At 44.1% G+C, this 20,679-nt stretch overlaps 1 protein-coding gene across 1 annotated transcript in view; it reads left to right on the top strand.

Annotated features, from left to right (window-relative positions):
• The first annotated feature begins 984 nt into the window (after window positions 1–984).
• The window catches only part of GALNT9 (polypeptide N-acetylgalactosaminyltransferase 9), a 131,283-nt gene continuing 111,588 nt past the window's right edge, over window positions 985–20,679 (top strand). The window contains exon 1 of the mRNA XM_010398477.4: window positions 985–1,291. Within this exon, the coding sequence (XP_010396779.3) occupies window positions 1,051–1,291 (241 nt within the window). The 5' untranslated portion in view covers window positions 985–1,050. The remainder of the gene's footprint in view (window positions 1,292–20,679) is intronic.

The following is a 20,679-nucleotide window of genomic DNA, read 5'->3' as shown; positions in this document are numbered from 1 at the left end:
CCTGCTCACTGCAGAGGGCTTGGAGCAGATGGGCTTTTAAACGTTTCTGCCAACCTAAACTATTCTGTGTGTCTGTATTTCTATGGATGCTCGGCAAGAACTTCTCTTGCCTGTGCATGTGGTCCCAACCATGTCATTTCCATGTAGGATCCCAAGCCAGTGTTGTACTCGGGCTGCTGGGAAACCCACGGAGCTGAGTGCGTTACCAGCTCTCCCTCTTGCTGGGAGCGTCTGAACTTGTTTCAGCTCTTTTCCACCGGTGAGACGGGTGGGGCATCACCTCCCCTCCAGGGCTGCACCACAGCCAAGGACACCTTCGTCCTGCCGCCCTCAGGAGCTGCCCGTAGCGATGCTCGGGCAGGACAAGTGCTCTCCAGGTGGGCAGCGGCGACAAAATGGCCCCTGGCGCGTTCCGCGGGCGAGCAGCGCGCAGCTCCCGCGGCGCTGAGCCCGCGGCGGTGGCGGGGCCGCTCCGCAGGGCGCGGACGCGGGGCGGGCGAGGCGGGGGGGGCGGCGCGGCTCCGCCGTGTGCATGTAGATGAGATCCCCCGGAGCACGTCACTCCGCACCGGCGCTCTGCGTTTGGGGCGGCGGACAGCGAGCGAGGGCGGGCGAGCGGGAGCCGCCGGAGGAGCAGGAGGAGCAGGAGGAGGAGGAGGAGGAGGCTCGGCGGAGGCTCGGCGGAGGCTCGGCGGAGCAGCAGCGCTCGGCCCCGCTCCATGCCGCCCTGCCCGCCACGGCGCGGGCCCCGCGGGGCGACGGCGGGCGCGGGGCGGGGAGCGGCGCGGCGGTGCTGAAGGACAGCTCCGCTCCCCTGGGCTCCGCTCCCCTGGGCTCCGCTCCCCTGGGCTCCGCTCCCCTCGGCTCCTCTCCCGTCAGCTCTGCTCCCCCTGGCTCCGCTGCCTTTGGCTCCGCTGCCTTTGGCTCCGCTGCCCCGGCTCCGCTGCCCCGGCCCCGCTCCGCGCTCCGGGCGCGCCCCTCGCCGGGTGGCCGCGGGGCCGCCGCTCGCCGCGCCTGGATGCGCCCCCCGCCACCGCGCCCGCGGCTCCCATGGCGGTGGCACGGAAAATCAAAACTTTGTTGACGGTGAACATCTTGGTCTTCGTGGGCATCATCCTCTTCTCCGTCTACTGCAGGATCCAGGACCGCTCCCAGGAGCTGGTGCAGATCGTCCGGAGCGCGGACCGCCGGGCCAGGAGCCGCGGCGCCAAGGTGGGCAGCCTGGCCGACAGGGAGTCCATCCTGCAGCGCCTGGACCACCTGGAGGAAGTGGTCTACAACCAGCTCAATGGTACGAGGGGCGGGGAGGGGACGTCCTGTGCCCCCGGAAGGGTGCTGCAGGGTGGACAAGAGCCCCCAAAGTGTTCCCCCGCTGGGGAGGGGAGCCCGGGCACCGCTCTCACTGACCCCAGCGCTGAAGTGCTGAAAACCCAGGGGAAGAGAGGGTGCAGGGTTTTGCTGGAGGGGTTCGTTGAACCTCCCATCACCAGCACCCTGCCTCTCTGCCAACTCTTGGTCCGAAGTCAGGACTTCCTCAATAGATACAAAGTTAAGGAGGCTGACGTTTAGGGGTTTCAGGATCAGAGGAAGTCCCTACGAACTGTTACTAGGTTTTACAGTTTGTCTGGATGTATTAACTCTGCATAGGAAGTTGTTTGTATAGCAAATACACTGTTAGGTTATAGCTGGAAGTCATATACTTGGTTTCAGAACTCCTTTAAAAACATTCTGCTGAGTTCTTACATTGTGCACTATTAATGGTCTGTTCAAACAGAGCACCCATATGCTTCCTTAATGATTTTGCCACTTAAATTTGTTATTGTCATTGATGAGGAGGGGAAGCATCCACTAATTCGTTTTATGACTTACCATTCTCATTCACCAGCCTTGAAAAATATTGCTAGGTAAGCAAAGAACCTTTCCATGGTAGCTAAAACAGGCTAAGCCATCAAAGTTGTTATAGGACAGATAACATTTCATATAGAAACTAATTCTTCAAAACAAGTGCATTTGTATTTGCATAGATTTTTGAAGTTCTAAGTGTGAGACATCAAAGAAATAAGTATGTGGTTAAATACAGCAGTGTTTTGGACAATAAGAGGCTGAAGGAGTGAACTTCTGCATGAAATTAGAATATAAATGTAACATTTAGTGTTTCTCACCAAATAAAATTTCCAGTGTAAATATGTTTAAGTAGAGCAAATGTGCTTCTGGGCTGCTTGTGGAAATCCTAACTCATAATATTGATTTAAGAAAGGCTACTGTAGTCTCAAAATGCAGACGAATAGGAGGGTTAGCATAAAGTATGTTTCCTATTACTACTTTGTGAATGAATGTATAAATCTAAGTAAGTTGGGCTGTTATGGTAATACACAGCTTGTGCCAGCAAGTGTTAGAGAACAGGCATCCCCTTACGTTCTCCTCTGGATAAACAGGACAGACAGAGGGGGAACGTGGAGTGTGGAGTGTGTCCCAAAGCCACACATTCAGGAATGAGAGAGAAAGTGTCAACAGCTGTGCTTTCTAGCCATATTTTGGAACAGTTTTGAAGAATGTAGGATTTAAGAGGAAAAACCTTCTCGTGAATTCCACAAAGCCACAAAGTTCCCAAACTAAATCAGATTGCTCTGCAAGATACATCCATTGCAGCTCAGTGAATGGGGGGGTTTTTTGGCCCAAAATGGATTTGTTCTTGATGTTGTTCATAGGGGGGACTTTGGGTAGGATTTTCCTGTGCTGTATTCATCTCAGCATAGCACCCCCTGGAGAATCAGCAGGAGTCCTTAACGTGCTAGGAAGGCACCATTGCACGCAATGACTGGAAGTTCTCTGTAAAGTATGCCTCTACTTTGGGAACTATTTTCTTCATCTTCTTTAATTTCATTTATTGGATATGGAACTTCATAGTGAAATTACTTGAAATTAGTGCTATGTTGTTTCTTCAGGTCCTATCAAACACTGCAGGCAGTTTTCTTTTCCTGAAAGTTCTTGCACAGGAAAATACAGAAAGTTTTTCAAGCAGACCTGTTCAAATTTCCTATTTATTTCCCTTTAATTTCTCTCTGATGTGTTTGGTGGGGGTTTTTTCATTACACAGTGGTACATTATCACAGATTAATTTATTATTTCATCATCATTCTGAAGAAAACCTTTTTTTTCCTCCCACCCTGTTTCAACAAAAGCAAAAAGTCCTAAGAAATTAGGAGGTGCTCCACTGAAATGATCAGAGTTGCATTGCTGTAAGTAAATCAGTATCAAGCATCTCTGTTTGGGTTTAGCTCCCTGGTATTCTGTTTTTAATACCATGACTCATTATTTATGCCATTAATGAGCATAATGCTGCTCTGGCAGCGCTGGGATTTGGGGGAGCCTGTCTGACAGGGCTGTGCTGTGTCACACAGCAAGGCTGGTGTTACACAAACACTCCATGTGCTCTGGAGCTCTGCGGCGTCACCTGAATGTTGAGTAAGGTTCTCAGACCCTGTCCTGTACATGCTGCCTGATCACAAGGTTAGAGAGCCGACTGAGGCTGTCTTAGATGTTACTTTCTCATAAGGTGGGTCAAAGTCACTTCTATATGGAGAGACAGACACAGGTAGACAGATTTTATTCAGGAGGAATACGAGTTCCTTGCATACCCAGAACCCCTCAAAGCACCAGGAGGCTGAGTCCAGCTCAATGTTATCATTGCAGCAGGTCAACCCAGCCCAGTATTTCAGTTTTCTGCTCTTGGTTGTTTCTCTTTGAGATCAGCAAATTTAGAGCTACTTATTAAGTATATTTCTGGTAATAACATCTCAGTGTTCTTTTATTTCATTTTTCTCTTCTGTTCAGATGAGACCTGAACTCCTAAGACTTACTTGGATGTTCTAGGGACTCTGTTTATGATCCAGTGCAATAAAAAGTTACTCTGTGAGAGACCAGCCCTGCAGCTGCACAGAATTTTGTTTCTGTCACACATATTTGTTTACATACAATCAAGGAAATGTTATTGAGAAGTGTGTACCTTCTGCAAGGAAAATAAACACAGGCAGTAACATTACAAATGTATAAAGAGGCAATCCAAAACTGATCACTTGAGACTCGTTAACTTTTCAGTCTGAATAAAATCTGTGAGTGCAGTGCCTGTGGAGGTGAGTGCAGGACACAGAGGACCATGCATGAAAGTCAGGAGAAAGCTGCTCCTTGTGATTATCTTTGGCAGATCAAGAGTTTTTAGAATGGGATGAATGAGAATTTCCATGATTCCCTGCAGAGTCGTGCAGACATACACCCAAACAATAGTTTTCATTTGGCTCGTGCTCTGGTTTTTTATCAACTTGGGAGAAATAGTGTTTCTGAAAGCTTTCTTTTCACTCAGCTGCTGCTGGGTTTGGTGGAAGCAAATGAGCGGAGCATGTAAAGGGAAAGGAAAGCAATGAAACGTGTCTGTGGAATTTTCTTGGTCAGACTTTGTATTACCTCCTGATGCTTGACCTTGGGTACAATGTTTCTTTTGAAAAATTGAGTTATTATGGATGTAGTTGAGCAATCTATATATCTTCTTTTTTTTTTTTTTTTTTTTGCTGTGGTATTGCTATTGATGGGTATATTTTATTGTCATTCAACACAGAACTAATGCCAGCTAGACTTGGTAGCAATTCATTAAATGGCATAATGATAACACCTTGGTATTTTCTTCCTTTGCCTTTACTTTTTTTGTAAAGGGGAAAAATTAAAAAAAGGATTTAATTGACTGAGTTTTTCCCCCTAATCAGTTTTGCATCTAAGTCTGTTGCTAATGATTTGCCATAGAGGATAAAGAATTTTTGATGCCCCAAGTAGAGCATAACCTTTCATGCCAAAAGCAGTTGAAGGTCAGACTACAATTTCAGTCTAATTGCCTTTTTCCCTTTTCACTGTCTCTTTCCAGTAATACACAACAATCAATACAGCATGTAATTAGATTTCATTCAATCTGCAAAGATTAAGAGAGCTTTCATGTTCTCATTATGTATTCTCACATCATGTCTTCCTACCCATGTCTTCTACACTAGACTCCTTTGACCTGATCTGTTTTAGATGTGGAGGGATAAGTTGGGAGTATTCCCTTGAATTTGACAGGTTATCATTCGTTACACATCATAATTTGATTTTGCTCTCTTTGGGAAGATTAAATGCAATAGTAATTTCCAGTGTGATAAATGGGGTTTACATTACATATGCATTTCATGGAGAAGGCTGGGGGAAAAAGTGGACAATTCACATAATTGCAGCACCGAGGCTTAAAAGGATGGAAATAGCTGGTCCTGGATGCAGAGTACTGATTCCTGCTGACTGGGACTCCTGATTTTTAGAGTGCACTGGAAGCCAAGTGATTGCATTTAGAATTCTTCCTGGCAATCTGCATAGGTAAAAGTTACAGTAGTATTTTTTAAAGGACAGTTTATTCTTTGTAAGCTTGGGACTGGTCGAAAATGGGTCCACATTTCCATATTTGAAAGTAAGGGTTGGGAACAGGCTGCAAGTGAGTCATGTGAATGTCCACATCAGCTTTGACAAAAAGCAGTTTTACAGCTGGCTGCTCTCAGCTGAAGAGCAGTTCCTTGGCAGAGGAGAGAGGTAAAGCCACACATGCATGGGTCACATTTAGTGTGACAGCAGTTTTGTACCAATGAAACTGCACCTTCTCATACCCACACATTTTCTAACTATTTCTATTTTAGGTGGTTATGGTCTGCTGCTAACATAAATAACTCCAGAAGTATCTGCTCACTTGTGGGCTCTGCTCTTAGCCCTGTGCTTTCCTTATCTCAGTGAGGGTCTTATCTTCACATGGTCTCATTTTCAGGACATTTTTAAAGAAATGCAAGGTTGGGCCTCATGAAGGCAGGAGTGAAAAAAATACTAACTTCTTTTTTTTTTTCTTTTTTTAAGTTAGGCTGCCATTTCTTGGTTTACCACACAGTATTTTCTATTGTGCTGGGTCACTTTCTCAACTTTGGGTAAGTCACCCTTGCTACAGGCCTGACCTTTTGTAGTGCAAAGTGATGGTCAAGTCCAAAAGACTGATTTCCCCATCACACCTGCTTTAGTTGTGTTAGTCTTGATTTATGTAGCTGAGGGGATTCACAGTCAGTGCTTTCAGGAAGGTGAAGATTTCGTTCCCTAAAACAACAGAAGGAAAATGTAATGAGCCAATATTTAGATAGTGTCTATATAAATATAAGGTAATATTCAAAATAATATTACTCTATTTAGGCACTTTAGGAAGAAAAGTTCTAGAAGTTTAGTTTAAAAAGAGTGCAGCTCCCTTTTGTAAAACAGGCAAAATTGCACTCAGCTCTGAAAAATATTGACAAATACAAAAAAAAGGTCTCAATTCTAGCAGGACATCAGTGATTTTAATGCCTTTCCCTGTACTCTGTGTTTCATATAGTGGTAACTATTTTTTATGTAATGTTTCTGCTTTTTGCCTTTGTAGCTGGGAAGAAAGCTTATTTTGACAGGAAAAAAAAAAATCATGTGGTAATTTTATCATTGACTCATTTGTGTGGAACTTGAATCATTTGTACCATATGAGATTAAAAGCAAAGTTTACAGAGGCAGAAAGGAAACCTTTGACTGATGTTGTTTTTGTTGCCTTTTCAGCTGTATTCCAGTTCAGTATCTTTCCATTTCTTTGTACATGTAGCTGGAATTGGAAAAGCAAATACGGGTCTCTCATCTTCCCAGAGAAGAGCTGCAGTGTGGTGGTTGCACACCTACAGCCACTGCACAGGTTTAGAGGATTAGAAAACCTGGCTTTAACTTAATACCCTTGATAGAGAGAGGTGGAGTTGGTTTTTTGAGTTTAGGGGGTTTTATTGTTTGTTTGTTTGTTTGATGTTTTAGTAAATAAAGGCAGGTAGCAGTTAAACCAAGAGCACCGTTTAAGAATGAGGTTCCAGACACTGAATGTGTGGCACTTCTCCAAGGAAATACTAAGATTTATGAAAGGAAGGAAAATAAATGAGTCATGTTTAATAAATTGGCTTTTTTTTAATGCCCTTCTCTAACTTTACTAACGGGCACTCAGTTTCTCTGGGTATACTTGGCATACTTTTTTATTATGGTTGTTGTTGTTTGTGGGGTTTCTCTTGGTAGTCATTACCATCATTTAGTTTAAACCAACACACTGAAGGAGAGAAAAAAAGAAAAAAGAAGAAAATAAAAAGAGCCTGTGATGTTCTGGATAACAGGAAGGAAGAGAGCCAGTAACAGCAGAGCAGCTTCCAACCTTGTTGTAGTCCTATTGATCAAAACTGTCCTCTGAAATAAGACACCTCCAGTTCCTGAGAGTGAAAGCCAGAGAGATCCTGCCAGTGACCCAAAGTCATCTTCTTCTGAGAGCACAAAGCTAAAGCAGCCAAGTACTAATTGGATGTGTCTGCTTTTCCTAAAACTCATAGCTGTGGTGCCATGGAAGTGGCTGTGAATATCTGAAAGCCTCATATGTGGAGGCAAAACCCGTTTCTAGGACAGTAGGGCAGATGCAAACAGATTAAAAACTGTCTGTCTGCCCTAGAGTTTTATCCTTTCAGGTGTTCTGGAATATCTAGGTTCCCCAGACAGTTATGAAGTCAAGATGCACCACAACTGGCACTTGCTGGTTACTCAGAAAGTCCTGTAGGAGATAAAAAGAGTGTAAGGCCATCTCCTGAGCCAAGATTTCTTGACTTACGCAACAGATGGCAGCAATCAGGAAGCAGCAAGATGCAGCTTGGTCTAGGGCCCTCTGTTTAGCTGGGGTTACTCTGAGTTTAAACACATGTGGTGCTGCTGGGGATGAAGGTGACAACCCTGGTTCCATCAGTTATTTCTCAGTTGGATCTGTTGGGCTTTCAAATTCTTGTTTCTTGAAGTGATGTCACACCCGTGATCTGGTGTAGGTCCAAGTGAAGTAAGCTCTGTGTGTATGTGCACATCTGCAGATGTCCAAGGAAGGGACAAGGAAGGAGCTGAGTTCTGCTGTCTTATCCCTGTGATTTGATGCTCTCCTCCCACAGTGAGGGAAGGGGGCTTGTGCTTCTGCAGTTCTTTGCACTAAGTTTTTATTTCACCTGGTTTAACTAAGTTGGACTCATTGCTGTGCATGGAAAGACAATACAGCAGCACCTTTGGTGGGAAACCCAGCAGAACGGGAGCTCTCACACCAGTTTCCTACCCCTCTTACTGCACTTGTCAGGTCATTTCATTTCTGAACAATTCTGTGTTTGTGTTTAATTTACTTGGATGACTTGTTCTGAGGCATCTTCTCTCAAACCAAGGATGAGCCTGGGGCCATGAATTGGTTTGTATCCTTGTTGAGGCAGTCCTTAGTGAAACAGTGCAGTAGAAAAGGGCTGGTTTTGAGAATCTCAGATAAATGGCAAAAGACCTAATTTTTTTGGTTGGGGTTTGTTTTTTTTTTTCCTTCAAGTTATGTCCTTGATTACTGGCTTTGAAGGAGAGTCCAAGGGCAGCAGCAGGGTAGAGAGCTGAGGAGACAATAGAGTGATTCTGCTTTGTCATCATGCGCAGTGTGGACGCAGAGTTCTCTTGGGGGCTGAAGAGTTGTTGAAGTAAATGAGCAAAACGTTTTTAGAGAAGGTGAGAATATAGATTTCTGAATATCTTAAGCCTTGCACCACCTCCTATGGAGCCATTCTATAGAAGCACTTTCACATGCCACCAGTCTGATTTATCCTTTTAATACATGAGCTGTAATTTGCATGTCATCCCGGGAGAATGGGCAGTGCTGAAGAAAACTAAACCAAGGAAGAGGTTTTTAGAAGACCTTCTCTTTAAGTAGCTTTCTGCTACTTTAAAGCAGTTCTGTCAGGCAGAGATATTTGATGCCAAAACACTACAGGAGAGCATTATCTGTTTCACAGCATAATGCTTGGAATTCCAGTGTTGGGAATCACATTTAAATAACCAGGATTTGGTGGATGAGGATACAAAGGAACATGCTTGGCCTCTGGGATTCTTTAGTGTGCATTTGCTTCAGTCCCAACCTCCTGGGCTGCATGTTAGAACAGCAAGCCCAAGAGGCTGCTGCAACACCAGGATCTCCCTTGGGCTGAACAGCCCCTGTAAAATGGCACAGCACTGGCACAAGCCTTGCTCTCCCCCCACAGATTCCTGACACTCCTTCCCCTGTGCAAAGCCAAGACAGGTGTGTGGAAAGAAGCTGCTGGTGTAAAGGCCTGTGTTACCTGTGTGCCACTGGGCTCTGCTGCCATAGGATTCATAGCACAGAGCTGGTCTCTCTGGGATTCCCAGTGTGTTACTGGGTTTTGTTGCTGAGGAGCTGTTGAAATTCATGTCCGTGATTGAGTCAGTAGTTGTGTTGAGCTGGGAATGCAAGCCAGGTACAAAAGTGACACTGCTTTCTAAGCAAAGTGCAGGTGCTGCCAGCCCTGCTGTGCTGGAGCAGTGTGTGGGGTGACAGACTGCTGGCTGCACGGGATGACTGCCTCAAGTAGGTTTTTATGACTGCAGCAATGATTCAAATTCTCCTCAGCTCACCCGTGCACTTAGTCCTGCTGAAACCAGTTGTCTAAATTAATCTTTGCTATTGATCCAGAGGCATCAGCACAGTCAGTAGTTATCAGTACAGTAACTCCAGTAGTAAATTTGGCCAGCTGAAGGCATTTTTGCCACAGGATGAGCAGGAGATTTGGTAGTCATGATGATGTATATGTCGTACAAAGGATGAAGTCTTGCTGTGTCCCTGTACTACTTCAGCATGGCTGAGAACAGGGTCCTTCCTCCTTGAAGCTTTTGGACAGATTCCCCTTTCTAGTAGAGCTTTGGTGAACTTTGTGTTCCTGCCTCTGACTCCTAATCCTGGGGGTTCCAGTTTTTTCTGTGTTTGTGCTGTTTGGCTCCAGTTGGCATTTTGCAGAAAGGAGTTCTCAGACCAGGTCAGATTAGCACTTCATCGTGGCTCCCTTGCCAGAGGCACTGCAGGACCATTTGCAAAGAAAAAGGGGTTTTGTTGCATAGGAGCTCATTTTTCTTGGAAGATATCCATGAAGACAGCTGGAAAGCCCTTTCCTGCAATACTGGGAAAGTTTGCTGCTTCATTTTTTTTTCCTCTAGCATTTTTGGTAGGGTGGTGGGGTTAATTGGTTGTTTTTCATTTGGATTTTTTATGCTGGTTTTGTATTTTATTTGGCAATGGGGCCTTACTGCCCTTTTAGAAATTGAGTTTATTTTTTCTACAGCTTTCACATGCCTCTAGGATGAGCAGCTTTTGTAAATAAAAATGTATTTTTTATTATATTAACTCATTTTCAAGCAAGCCTTGTGTTGTAGAAAAGATTGGTGGTATTCTTTCCTGTGCATGCTGAACTGAAGGCAGTGATAAGACTAAAAATATCCCCAATTGAAATAGCATTGTATAACCCATAGGTTAGTTTTCCTCAGGATGAAAATTTGCAGTTTCTCTATAGATTCCTTGTAAGACAGATTTCTGGTCATGCAGCCATGTGTAAAATGAGGCTACTGATAGCTGCAAAGTTCTGTATCTGCAGAACTCAGCCCCACGGGTGTCTGCCACGAGCAGAATTCAGCTGGTGGCCAATGCTGACACCCACTGCTCTGGTCTGAGCTGAGGGTGAGTGCTGGGTGTGTTACCAGCACTGCACTGCAGGTGCAGAGCAGGGACCAGGCACTGTTCTCACCTCTAATAGGAAAAACAGGCTCTCCAGCACAGAGCTGTTAATCCTAAAACCTGCTGATGGATTGCAGGTGGCTCCATGTACCAGATGGGAGTGGAGTGTGAGGGGAGAGCATGTTGGAGTTATTTAACAGCCTAATGCCCAGCTGCTGAAAGAGTTGATGCTTTCAACTTCCACAAGCAATCAGTGGGTTTGGCTTGGAAAAATGGGTGGTTGGGTGGCTTAGGTGTGAGCCTGTGCTGGCCTTGGGTTTGGAAACCACTTTGTTTTTGGGAGTTCTGTTACATAATTTCTGTGTCACATGGAGAATCCCCAGGACCCAGGTCTGTGGATTTAGGCTGGTGACTCAAAAACCATCACAGGGATGTGGGCAGCCAAATTCTCCACTGGAGCCTGCTTTATGTATTTCTTCCAGGTGACCAGTTGTTTCTACCACTCTTTAATGAACTTTTGCATCTGCCAGAAGTTGCAACTTTCTCAGCAGTTGAAAAATGTCTTTTGCTTATTCACTGCTAGTATTGTAAGGAGCAGTGAAAATGTTTGCAGGTATTAATTATAAATGTCACATATTTCTTCAATTTAATATTTGGCAAACTCACTCAACACATCCTTCCTGGGGTGCTCCTTTAGGCATGGACATGGCCATGTCAGCACCTGCACTGAACACTTCACCCTCAGCTATTCCAGCTCTGAACACACAAACTCAATAATCTTTCATTTTAGACCTGTGCCAGCCTGAGCTTCCTCCTGAAATAGATCCATCTGGCTCAATGTGTTTCCATTCAACAGAAAATTAATTCTGGAAGGGAAGTGGCTTTTATAATGCTTGTATCCAGTGGGGTTATATGTAAAACCTTCTGCTTCCTGAAAGAGTCAGCTTGGTATGGGTCCCATATTCTCAGCTATGTTCCCATTCCAGGCCCACATCACTCAAAGCCAGGCTGCAGAGAGCCCTCTCAGATGAGGTCATGGAAGGAAGAATTTCTTCTGTGATTCATTCTGAACCTGATCTGCCTAATAACTGGATTCTTTGTCTCCCTCTTTCTGTCACACATTAAAAAGTTCACAGAGTGAGAATATTCAGTCTTCTTTACACAATGGGAAGAGCGAACAAAAGATGTGCGCAAATGGAGGAGAAATATTTATGAGGGAACAAAGACATGGCCTCAACTTTGAAGCCAGGATGGAGCAGCCCAGCACGCCAAGGGACACGGGCTAAGTGATGCAGCCCTCGCAGAAGGAGCTGATCACTGCAGAAGGATTTTTGCATATGTTACAGGACTACTTGTTTAGGCATCTCTCAGCCTTTAATCATGCTGACAAGAAGCTGGAGCACAAACAGAGTCTTGGAGACACAGTGGAGCCTGTGGAAGAATGAGGCCAGGGTGAAATTTTTCTTACTGCAGTTGCTTATAGTTGATGGAAGTGCTCATGGGATGAGTGAACTGAGGTCAGGGTCTGTGCCCAACTCATGGCAGAACTGCTCTAGCCTTAATAAGGAGAGGTGGAGCTCCCCTTGGCAGCACCATGCAGGACAGGTCACTTTGGGAAAGCCCATAGCAGAGTTTGACAATGCATCTTAACATGGAGTGTTGATACCTATTGTGGACCAGTTTTGAGGGAGAGAAGCTCTTGCATGGCTTCCTGATGGCACTGAGCAGCAAAGTCAGAACCAGGCCCAAAGGACAGGACAGCTCATGCAGGATCAGCACCAATTAGACATGACTAGGCAGTGCTCTGTGTGAGGGCAGGCTGACACATTGTACTGTCATAAAGCAAAATGATATTTCTGGATGGAAATTCATTGTAGAAACAGAAATCAGCCTATAGGCTTCTGGATTTGTCCCTGAGCTGGAAGAAGATGCCTCTAATCTGTTTGATGGGTGATATTGCATGCCTGTGGGCTCTCAGCGCCTCAGCATATGGTTGTGAAACTAGAGGTTGATTATTTTCAAAAGTATTTAAACAGATATTGAACTGAAAAATTTCCTGTTAAAAAGAGAAAGAGAGGTTCTGTTTGCTCCTCTGCTCATGAGGCTTTGTGGGTTTGAGATCATATCTTACTTTATATTCCTTTCAAAGGTAGGGAGGGAAAAGCACTCCTACTATAAGCAATCAGAAGGATTAATTTCTTAATAAATTCCAGGGGAAACAGGCAGAGCTGCATGGAGTGGGGTGCCCTGCTGTCATGGTCCTCACCTCTGTGTTCTCCCTTTCCAAGGGTAGAAGTGCTAATCTAGCAAGTCAGGCCTTTCCATGTAAATTTTCTTTAACATGAGAAAGTAGTTTTAAATGGGATCCCACACATACCTCATTATTTCATTAGGAATCCCCTAATCTGTGACCAAAAAACACACTCTTTTATCACTTACCCTGGTTCTCATCACTGCCACTAACACCTGACTGGAAGCAGAGTGTGTGAGCTCACAGAAACTGGAACTGGGGGCAGAACGAGCACCTCCAGTGCTGGGGTCAAGAAAATATTTTAAGCTGCTGAAATACAAGTCCCAGACTCAGGAGACCTGGCCTTCATTTCCAGGGGGGCCATCCTGTGCTCTTCACCCTTGGTGACAGCCTATCTCTCCTCCCCTGCTCCCCTCCCCTTATCTGTGTCCTCAGGTTAACTTTGTGATCTTGTTAATCAATGGTCTGTATGACTGCCAGACTGCCAACAGACCTAGACACCTAGTAATTAACACATTTAATCCTAAAAATATGTGTTTAGCTCCTTGAGCAGCTAAACCAAGAAAATTGACTTTCTTGTGGCTTGGCATCCCACAAGTGAATTCTTGGGTGGTCTCTAACAGCTCCAAGAGGTCTCTTGTGTTTGATCTTTCACCAAACCTCTTCTCCCAGGAGGAGCATTTTAGTGGCACTTTCTTCCCAGGTGTTGGCTTCTGTGGCACTCAAGGAAATGTAATTTTTGGAGACCTCTGACTGTCTGCCAAGCTTTGGCTGAAGTTAGAAGCAGTCCTCGAAATCTAACGATCAGAGTGAGGGGAGAGTATAGAGAGGGAAGCAGACTGATAGACAAATGGAGACAGCATGATCCCACAAAATGTTTTTTCTTAGCAAACCAGGCTAAAAATCATATTGGTGACAAATGGGGTTTTTACTTATTTAAACACAATCAGGAAAACTAAATTTTGAGCTTTTAAAGGAACCAGACTCAGATATCCACCTTGAACTCCTTTGCTTGCTCTGTTAATTTGCAATATGTTAGCACAAGCATTTTTTTCTCTACTTTCCTGCTTATTTCAGTTAATAACTACAGCAGCATGACATTTCCCTGACACTACACCAGTACTGCAGGAGAGCCTGCTTTATTTTCAGCCTGCTGAAATGGCAGACTCGGGTCCCACTAACCTGTCTCAGTGCCTTTCAGCAGGGAGTGAATAATTGAATTAGGAGCCGAGCAGTGATGCCGCGCGCTCTGTGCTCGGCAGCATGACGCATGTCCTGCTGCTCATCTCATCACATCTCCCTCATGGCCCAGGGGGCTCAGCCCTGCCTTTCTCTGGCACCACTTGATGCTGGGGAGCTCTTTCTGCTAAGGAGAAATGTGGGTGTGACCTGAAGTTTAAGCGTGACCAGCGAGTGCGTCTGCTTTGTGTCCTTGAGGAGGGATGAGCCCAAGCTGTAAACTCAGAACTCGGGTTTCTGAAATTCAAATTTTGATTCATTCCAGTCTCTCCACTGAAGGATGATCTTCTCCTGTATAAAGGCACCTTCTATCACTGTCCTCGTTTCTCTCTTTACTGTGTAATTGAACACCTCATAATGTAGTCGTAAGTACAAGCCGGAGACACATCAGGGGACAGGGACATTCATTCTTTCATGGAATTTTGGCATAAGGGAAAGGAAAGCTCAAAGAAAAATTGAGTCTCTGAAAACTTGAGTTTCTCTTTACATTGCCTTGGTGGAAACCAGATAAGCACTATTGCAGTCAGTGGCATTAGGAAGGTAAATTGAAGAAGGTAGATCCACAACTTCAAAAACGTGGCCATTGTCTTTACATATGATCTGAATTCTGTGTATGTGTGGTAATTTAAACATGCTCTGTAGGTGGATCAAAGCAGCACATTGTTACCAAATGCATCCTTTTCCAAGACAAGCCCAGTGGTCCTGCTGTGGGTATGTCAGGGCCCAAACCAGCCCTAGGTCACAGTAAATTCGTACAAATACCCACACGCAATGAAGCCAATCTTGTTAATAATGAATCAGTTATTATAGCAGGGCTGGTTTTTAAAGTGCCTGTAGTACTGGATTGTAGCTTTCCTGCTCCTGGGAAGTCTGAGTCAATTTATCTTTATATCAACAATAAACCAGAAAGGGCAGAAATCAAAGTAAGCAATGTTTTTATTACCACTTTTAAATAAAACATTGTGCCAATATTTTTTCCCTAACATTACATCTTTATTTTCTCAAATTTATCGGCAATTGCTATTTATCTTCACTTCTCCTTTCTTTTGCAAAGCTATCTCATCCTTTGATTTGCTTCCCCCAGAGAATGCAGTACCTAATTCTTGTTATTTGTCCTTGATAAATCCCTGATTAATTGTATGTTATAAGCTATCCATGCAACATCATGTCTTTCATTTCTAAATAGGCTTTCTTTTATGAATATCAAGAGCTAAAGCTTTCCTTTCTACTGCCAAAACCAAATCCAGACTCAACATTTCCTTGAACAATAGCAAGGCACTTCAAAACCAAGTAAGATTCTCAGCACTGTAGACTCCTTCTATTCCTCCTCTGTGAGCAGGAGAGACTCAGACCTTTATTTGGACACATCCTCTAGTAGATAGATCTGCTATAAATGTGGCTGTCACTTCATCTCATCAATCAGGAGGACTCTGCATAATAACTTTCTTCATGCATTTTAGCTTCAAACTTGCCATAATTTGTTAATTTCTAAGCATTTTGGTTTAGATGCTGGATTCAGGACTGTATTTTTGCCATTTAAAATGTGTCCTTTGTTTGGTTTTGAGCTGACTTGTCCTGCTGGCAGAAAATTAAATCATACACACATTAAGAGGTTGATGGAAGGAGGCACTGCAGCCTGGCACTGACAAGCAAGACACAGCTGTGGTGTATGTTGACATGAGATATGAAGATAAAGTGAAGGGAGGAAACGGGAGGAAAAGCAGAGATGAGAGTTCTGTCCCAACCAAATTCCCAAGCTAAGCTCCCTGAGAGGTGTCAAAGATGCGCCTGAAAAGGAAGAATGCAAAGACAGGTCAAGAAAAATACACATATCTACAGATCTAAAATAGACAGTCTGTCAGGAAAGTAAGTGTGTTTTGAAATTGATGTGCAACGATGCAAAAAAGAAAATGTATGTCACCTTTACAGAGTTTTTAAGGCAATCCCACACTGAAAGGAAAAGGGAGGACTCGGGGCTCTCTCTGGCACTTGTGAAAACCAATATCCAAATTAACTGTTTTTCAAGAGATTGGGTGGAAATATTTGAAATCTCACATCCTCAATAGCAGCTGATCTCTTCTCCCATCTATTCCCAAGGAGAAATGTCCGATGATAAGGTGGAGAGGCAGCAGAGGGAGAACCAGCCCTGCTCTGACAAAGTCGGGGATTTTCTCAGATAATTTCACTTTCTCATGGCCAGTAGGGGAGCAGGCAGTGACTCTTGGAGCACGGAAGGGAGAACAGTGGATGTAGCCAGCAAGTCTGTAGTGGTTAACACTGGCTCTTTATTGTGGTTGCATTGCCAGGGGTGAACTCAGTGACTAATTTCACAACAGTGGAAAATCGAGATCTGCTTTCAAGCACGATGTGACTCTGAGCTCCAGCAGCTCCCACGTCTGGGTTTAATGCTGCCATCCTCTGCTGTGCAAAATGAGCTGAACAACCGGGAGCTTTTCAGCTGTACGAATGGCAAAGTGTTCTATATGACTTTGTTGTTGGGAAAGCTTTCTGTGTGATTATGTTAGTTTAATTTAATAGCAGGCTGTTTAGGTAAATGAGCAGGGAGGCATATGAGCGTCTGCTAATAATGTGGAGCGTGACTGCAAAATGATGCTGCAGGAGATGGGCTTGTCTGGCCCTTGTCGGGGCTCTCCAAACACCCTTGAGCAGGAGAGGAGTCTTCCTTAACCTTGGACAAAACCCCTCTGAGACAGAGACCCAAGGGTGAATCCTGGGCTGAAAGGCAGTAATTTGGCAGGTTGGGCAATGTCAGATGTGGTAGAGCCTTTGATGAGTTTGGACTTTAACATCAGCACAATGGAGTCTGGAATAGTACAAACCTGCATAGGACCTGAAATTAGATAGATTTTTTTTATTATTATTCCTTGTGTTTAAAGATATTTTTTTTTTCCTTTTGGAACCTAGGCCTGTGGGATTGACTGTTGGAGTGGAGCCGGTCTGAGAATAGAGCAGTCAGGGACTTCTCATCCTGAATTGCATCAGAAGTCAAAGGGGTATTTTTAATGGTTAGAGGTGTGCAGTCAGCTCTGTAGGGTCAAGGAAATGCCATTGCATCGAACAGCAGCTTTCCAGCTGTGGGATCCATCCTGCCAGACCTTGGGTCACAATTCCCTTCCTGCAGTGCTCCACTGCTTTCCTTCCCTGCCTTTGATTAATACAAGCAAACTCCTTGCTTTTTAAAAGATACAAAAGATAGTTTCCTCATTTATGAAACAAAAGCCCTTTAACTTGGCTGGACCAGCTTGTTCCTGAATCTAATTAAACAGCTGCAAAGTTTTATCTCTTGCACTGTGGAGCTTTTCAAGGAGAAGTCCCTTTCTCTTCCTCTAGAATGGCTCTGTTATTGTTTTAATCATCACTTTCCCAAGAGTTTTCACCTCTGTTTCCCTGGAAAAACTAAAGAAAATCTAATATATTGATGCAGATGATCCATTTCATGTGAGTTGGTGACGCTCTGGCCGTAACAGTACCAGAGAATTCATTGCTGCAGGAGCCCATTGAATCTAATGTTAGTGGCCGGGCTTTTAAAGGACACTGCGTAGTTTTATGCCCTGTTTCTACCTGTCTGAGTTAAGATAATGAGGGTAATCTAATATTATGCTTCAGGGCTTTAGTTACCTGCCCATGGGGTTCAGAAAGGAACTCTGCTTCCAGGGACTGTGCAGAGTTTAATTGGCCAAGTGCTTTATCATCTGTGTTTCATTTCCTCTGAAGCCTCAGGTACTGGCCACTGCCAGAGGACAGGTGCCAAACTGATGACACTCAGATTTTGTCTCCTTTTAATATCAGTGGGCTGCCAGGCAGATACACCAACATTTCAGCTCCTCCCCCTCAACTCCAGATTATGCCATCACCAGAGGAGTTTTCTGGCTTTCCTCCAAAGCCCTAAAGAGAAAAATCCATTTTATGTTTCACCAGCACAAACCACGAGTCATCTGAGATTTTAAAACTTCCAGAAGAATCGTGGCATCTGTTATTTATTTAAAGATAACAAAGTGATCTTTCTCTGTGAGTGATCTTTTTGATCACTGAAATGAAATTTTTTTTAAAATCTGAGTTACACATATAATTTAAAATTATCCACATGGGATAGGGGCTTTTTATTTTGTCTCTCTAAATATATCACATAGCTCTTCCTTGCTTGAGGAGGAAATCGATTTTTGTTTATATCAAACTTCTGGCAAAACTCTGGCACCTCTCTGTAAATTTGGGGTCAGTGTCCTACCTCACAAATGATGAGCTTTTATCTTCATCTCCAATGGACTGTACAGCTGCTATTTCTTGGTCCTTCCGATTGTCAATCTGTTTATCTCCTCCTGAATTATCTGTTGTAATTAGAATACATTTTCTCATCTCAAGGGGAAACCAGCTCCAAATGAGTGTTCTATAAAAGCAATTACTTTTGATATTAGATATCTGTACATAAAAACACAGTATTTCTTCCAATTAAAAAGCACTAATGAATTTTGTGTCTAGAGAGGCAGTAGCCTACGCAATGCTGCAGTTTCTGTGAAGCCAAGGAACAAAAGATTAGGCCTGTAAGAGGGCAGTGGTGTGTGTGCTGCACCACTGAACAGCAGATCCAGAGAGAACGTGGCTCTGCAAGGACATTGTGTTCCTTTCTGTCCCCAGCAGGCCTTTTGTCAACACTGCTGAACTAGATCCCTCTCCACATTGTGCCAAGATGACTAACACAGTTTGTCCTACTATGCCTGTCTCCTACACCTGGCCCTCAGTCTTTTTATTTCCTCAGCTATTCCTCTCCTCTTCTTCAAAGTGTGAAGTCATGTGGTAGGACTCTTCCATTTGGCATGGGGCAGCTTTACCAGAGGTCTCCATGGACTCCTTCCCTCTACAGACACAGAACTGCCACCTTTCGTCATCTCAAAATAACCTGATTGAGTAGGGAGCTTTTATCACAAGCTTTTCTACAAAAAGGATAATTTCAGAAACACCTTGACCACGTTATATTGTCTTCATGTCTTCTTTCTTCATTATCTTTCTTGCATCTGGTTCTTGTCTCCATTGATAGCGAGTTCTTTGGGGTGGGAACTGTCTTTTTGGGCTCATGTAGCATCTGCTGCAGTGGTATCCTGATTCTGGACTACATGCTAGGGAAACACTAAGGGAAAAATCTGTTCTGGCCAAATCCTGTCCTGGTAGGACTTACCATGTAGGATTTAAAGATTAAAGCATCAATATGGTGGGAGCAGAGTGTGTAGGATGGAATAAGGGTCAGCTTCCAGCCCAGATGCTGAGAACAGCCCTGGGCATCTTTATGGAATTTTCCATATAATGTATTTTGAGCACCTGACAGATGTTGTGTCTCAGAGTGCTCTCTGCAACCTGGAAAAGTCCTTGTTTTGAAGAAGAAACATATGGCAAAGCACACGAGGGGTTGGATATTGGTCCTCTTTCCAGGTAATTTGTCCTAATCTATGTAATTTCCAAGGCACCTGGTTCTGCACTCTCTGCTGAGTGGCTTCTGTGGGTGGGAAAGGAGCAGCCCCCTTACAGGCAGAGCTGCCAAATCCCTTCATCCCCTCACCACCATTCAGCAGTCTTCTCAGATGGATGTCTTATAGGATTCCCTCTCATCTGGGCATCAGGACTGAGAAATATGGTCTCAGGCTTTCCATTGGGGTCTTGAGATGAGGTTAAGCTACAAAACCACTGCACCTCCTGTTTTCAGAGCCAAAAAGTTGTATATTAACTGCTTCAGGTTTACAAGTTGCTGTACTGTTTTCCTTTTCAAGCCATCAGCTGCAGGATGCTGTTTGTCTTCTCCCTGATACATCTGCAGAGATACTTGGGGCTGATACCAGGCAGCAGGGGACATAAACTTTTCAAGCAAGGATGCAGCAAACTTGACTACAACTATAAAAAAATAAGACTGTGTTTTGGGTTTCAGATAAATGGAAATGCTGGAATTACTTAGATGGGGTTTTGTTTGTTTCTCTCCAGTTTCCAGAAGTTGGAGCTTGTATCCCTGTGGGATGTGATTTGCTGAATGTTTCTGTATGTAAAATAAATCTCCTCCACATTCAGCATTCCTTCTAGTTTAGAAGGTGAGCACCTTTAGATATGGGCAAAATTCAGGTCAGTTCTCTGGGCAGCAAATCTTACATATTATGAAGGCTTGCTTCAGGGTCATGGTGGGAGAAGCTGATTTGGGATGTGGAAAGTTGGGATATGCAGAAATTAAGGGCCAGGATCTGTTTAACATTTAGATTGAATCATGAGCTAGACACTACCAAGTCCCTTTGCTGCATGCTGCTGTTTACAGAGTTGGCTAAAACAGTGCCAAATAGTGAAATAGTTCCAAATAAGAATTTTTTTCTGCATATTGTTGATCCTCATTCTAGAAACTGCAAAATGCTTTTACTTTCTCAGGTTTAATATTGGTGCACTGACCTGCCAATGGATTCACTGAATTTATGCCTATGGGGCTGTGCTGGGGTTGTGTGAGAGGCAAGGGGCTGTTTACACCAGCGAGCCTTTGTCTGGTGTGAGCATGTTCTTTTAGAAACTGTCAGCTAATAGTTAT

This window comes from Corvus cornix, chromosome 15 (genome assembly GCF_000738735.6).
Source record: "Corvus cornix cornix isolate S_Up_H32 chromosome 15, ASM73873v5, whole genome shotgun sequence".
Lineage (NCBI taxonomy): Eukaryota > Metazoa > Chordata > Aves > Passeriformes > Corvidae > Corvus > Corvus cornix.
This window is presented reverse-complemented; position numbering and strand designations above follow the sequence as displayed.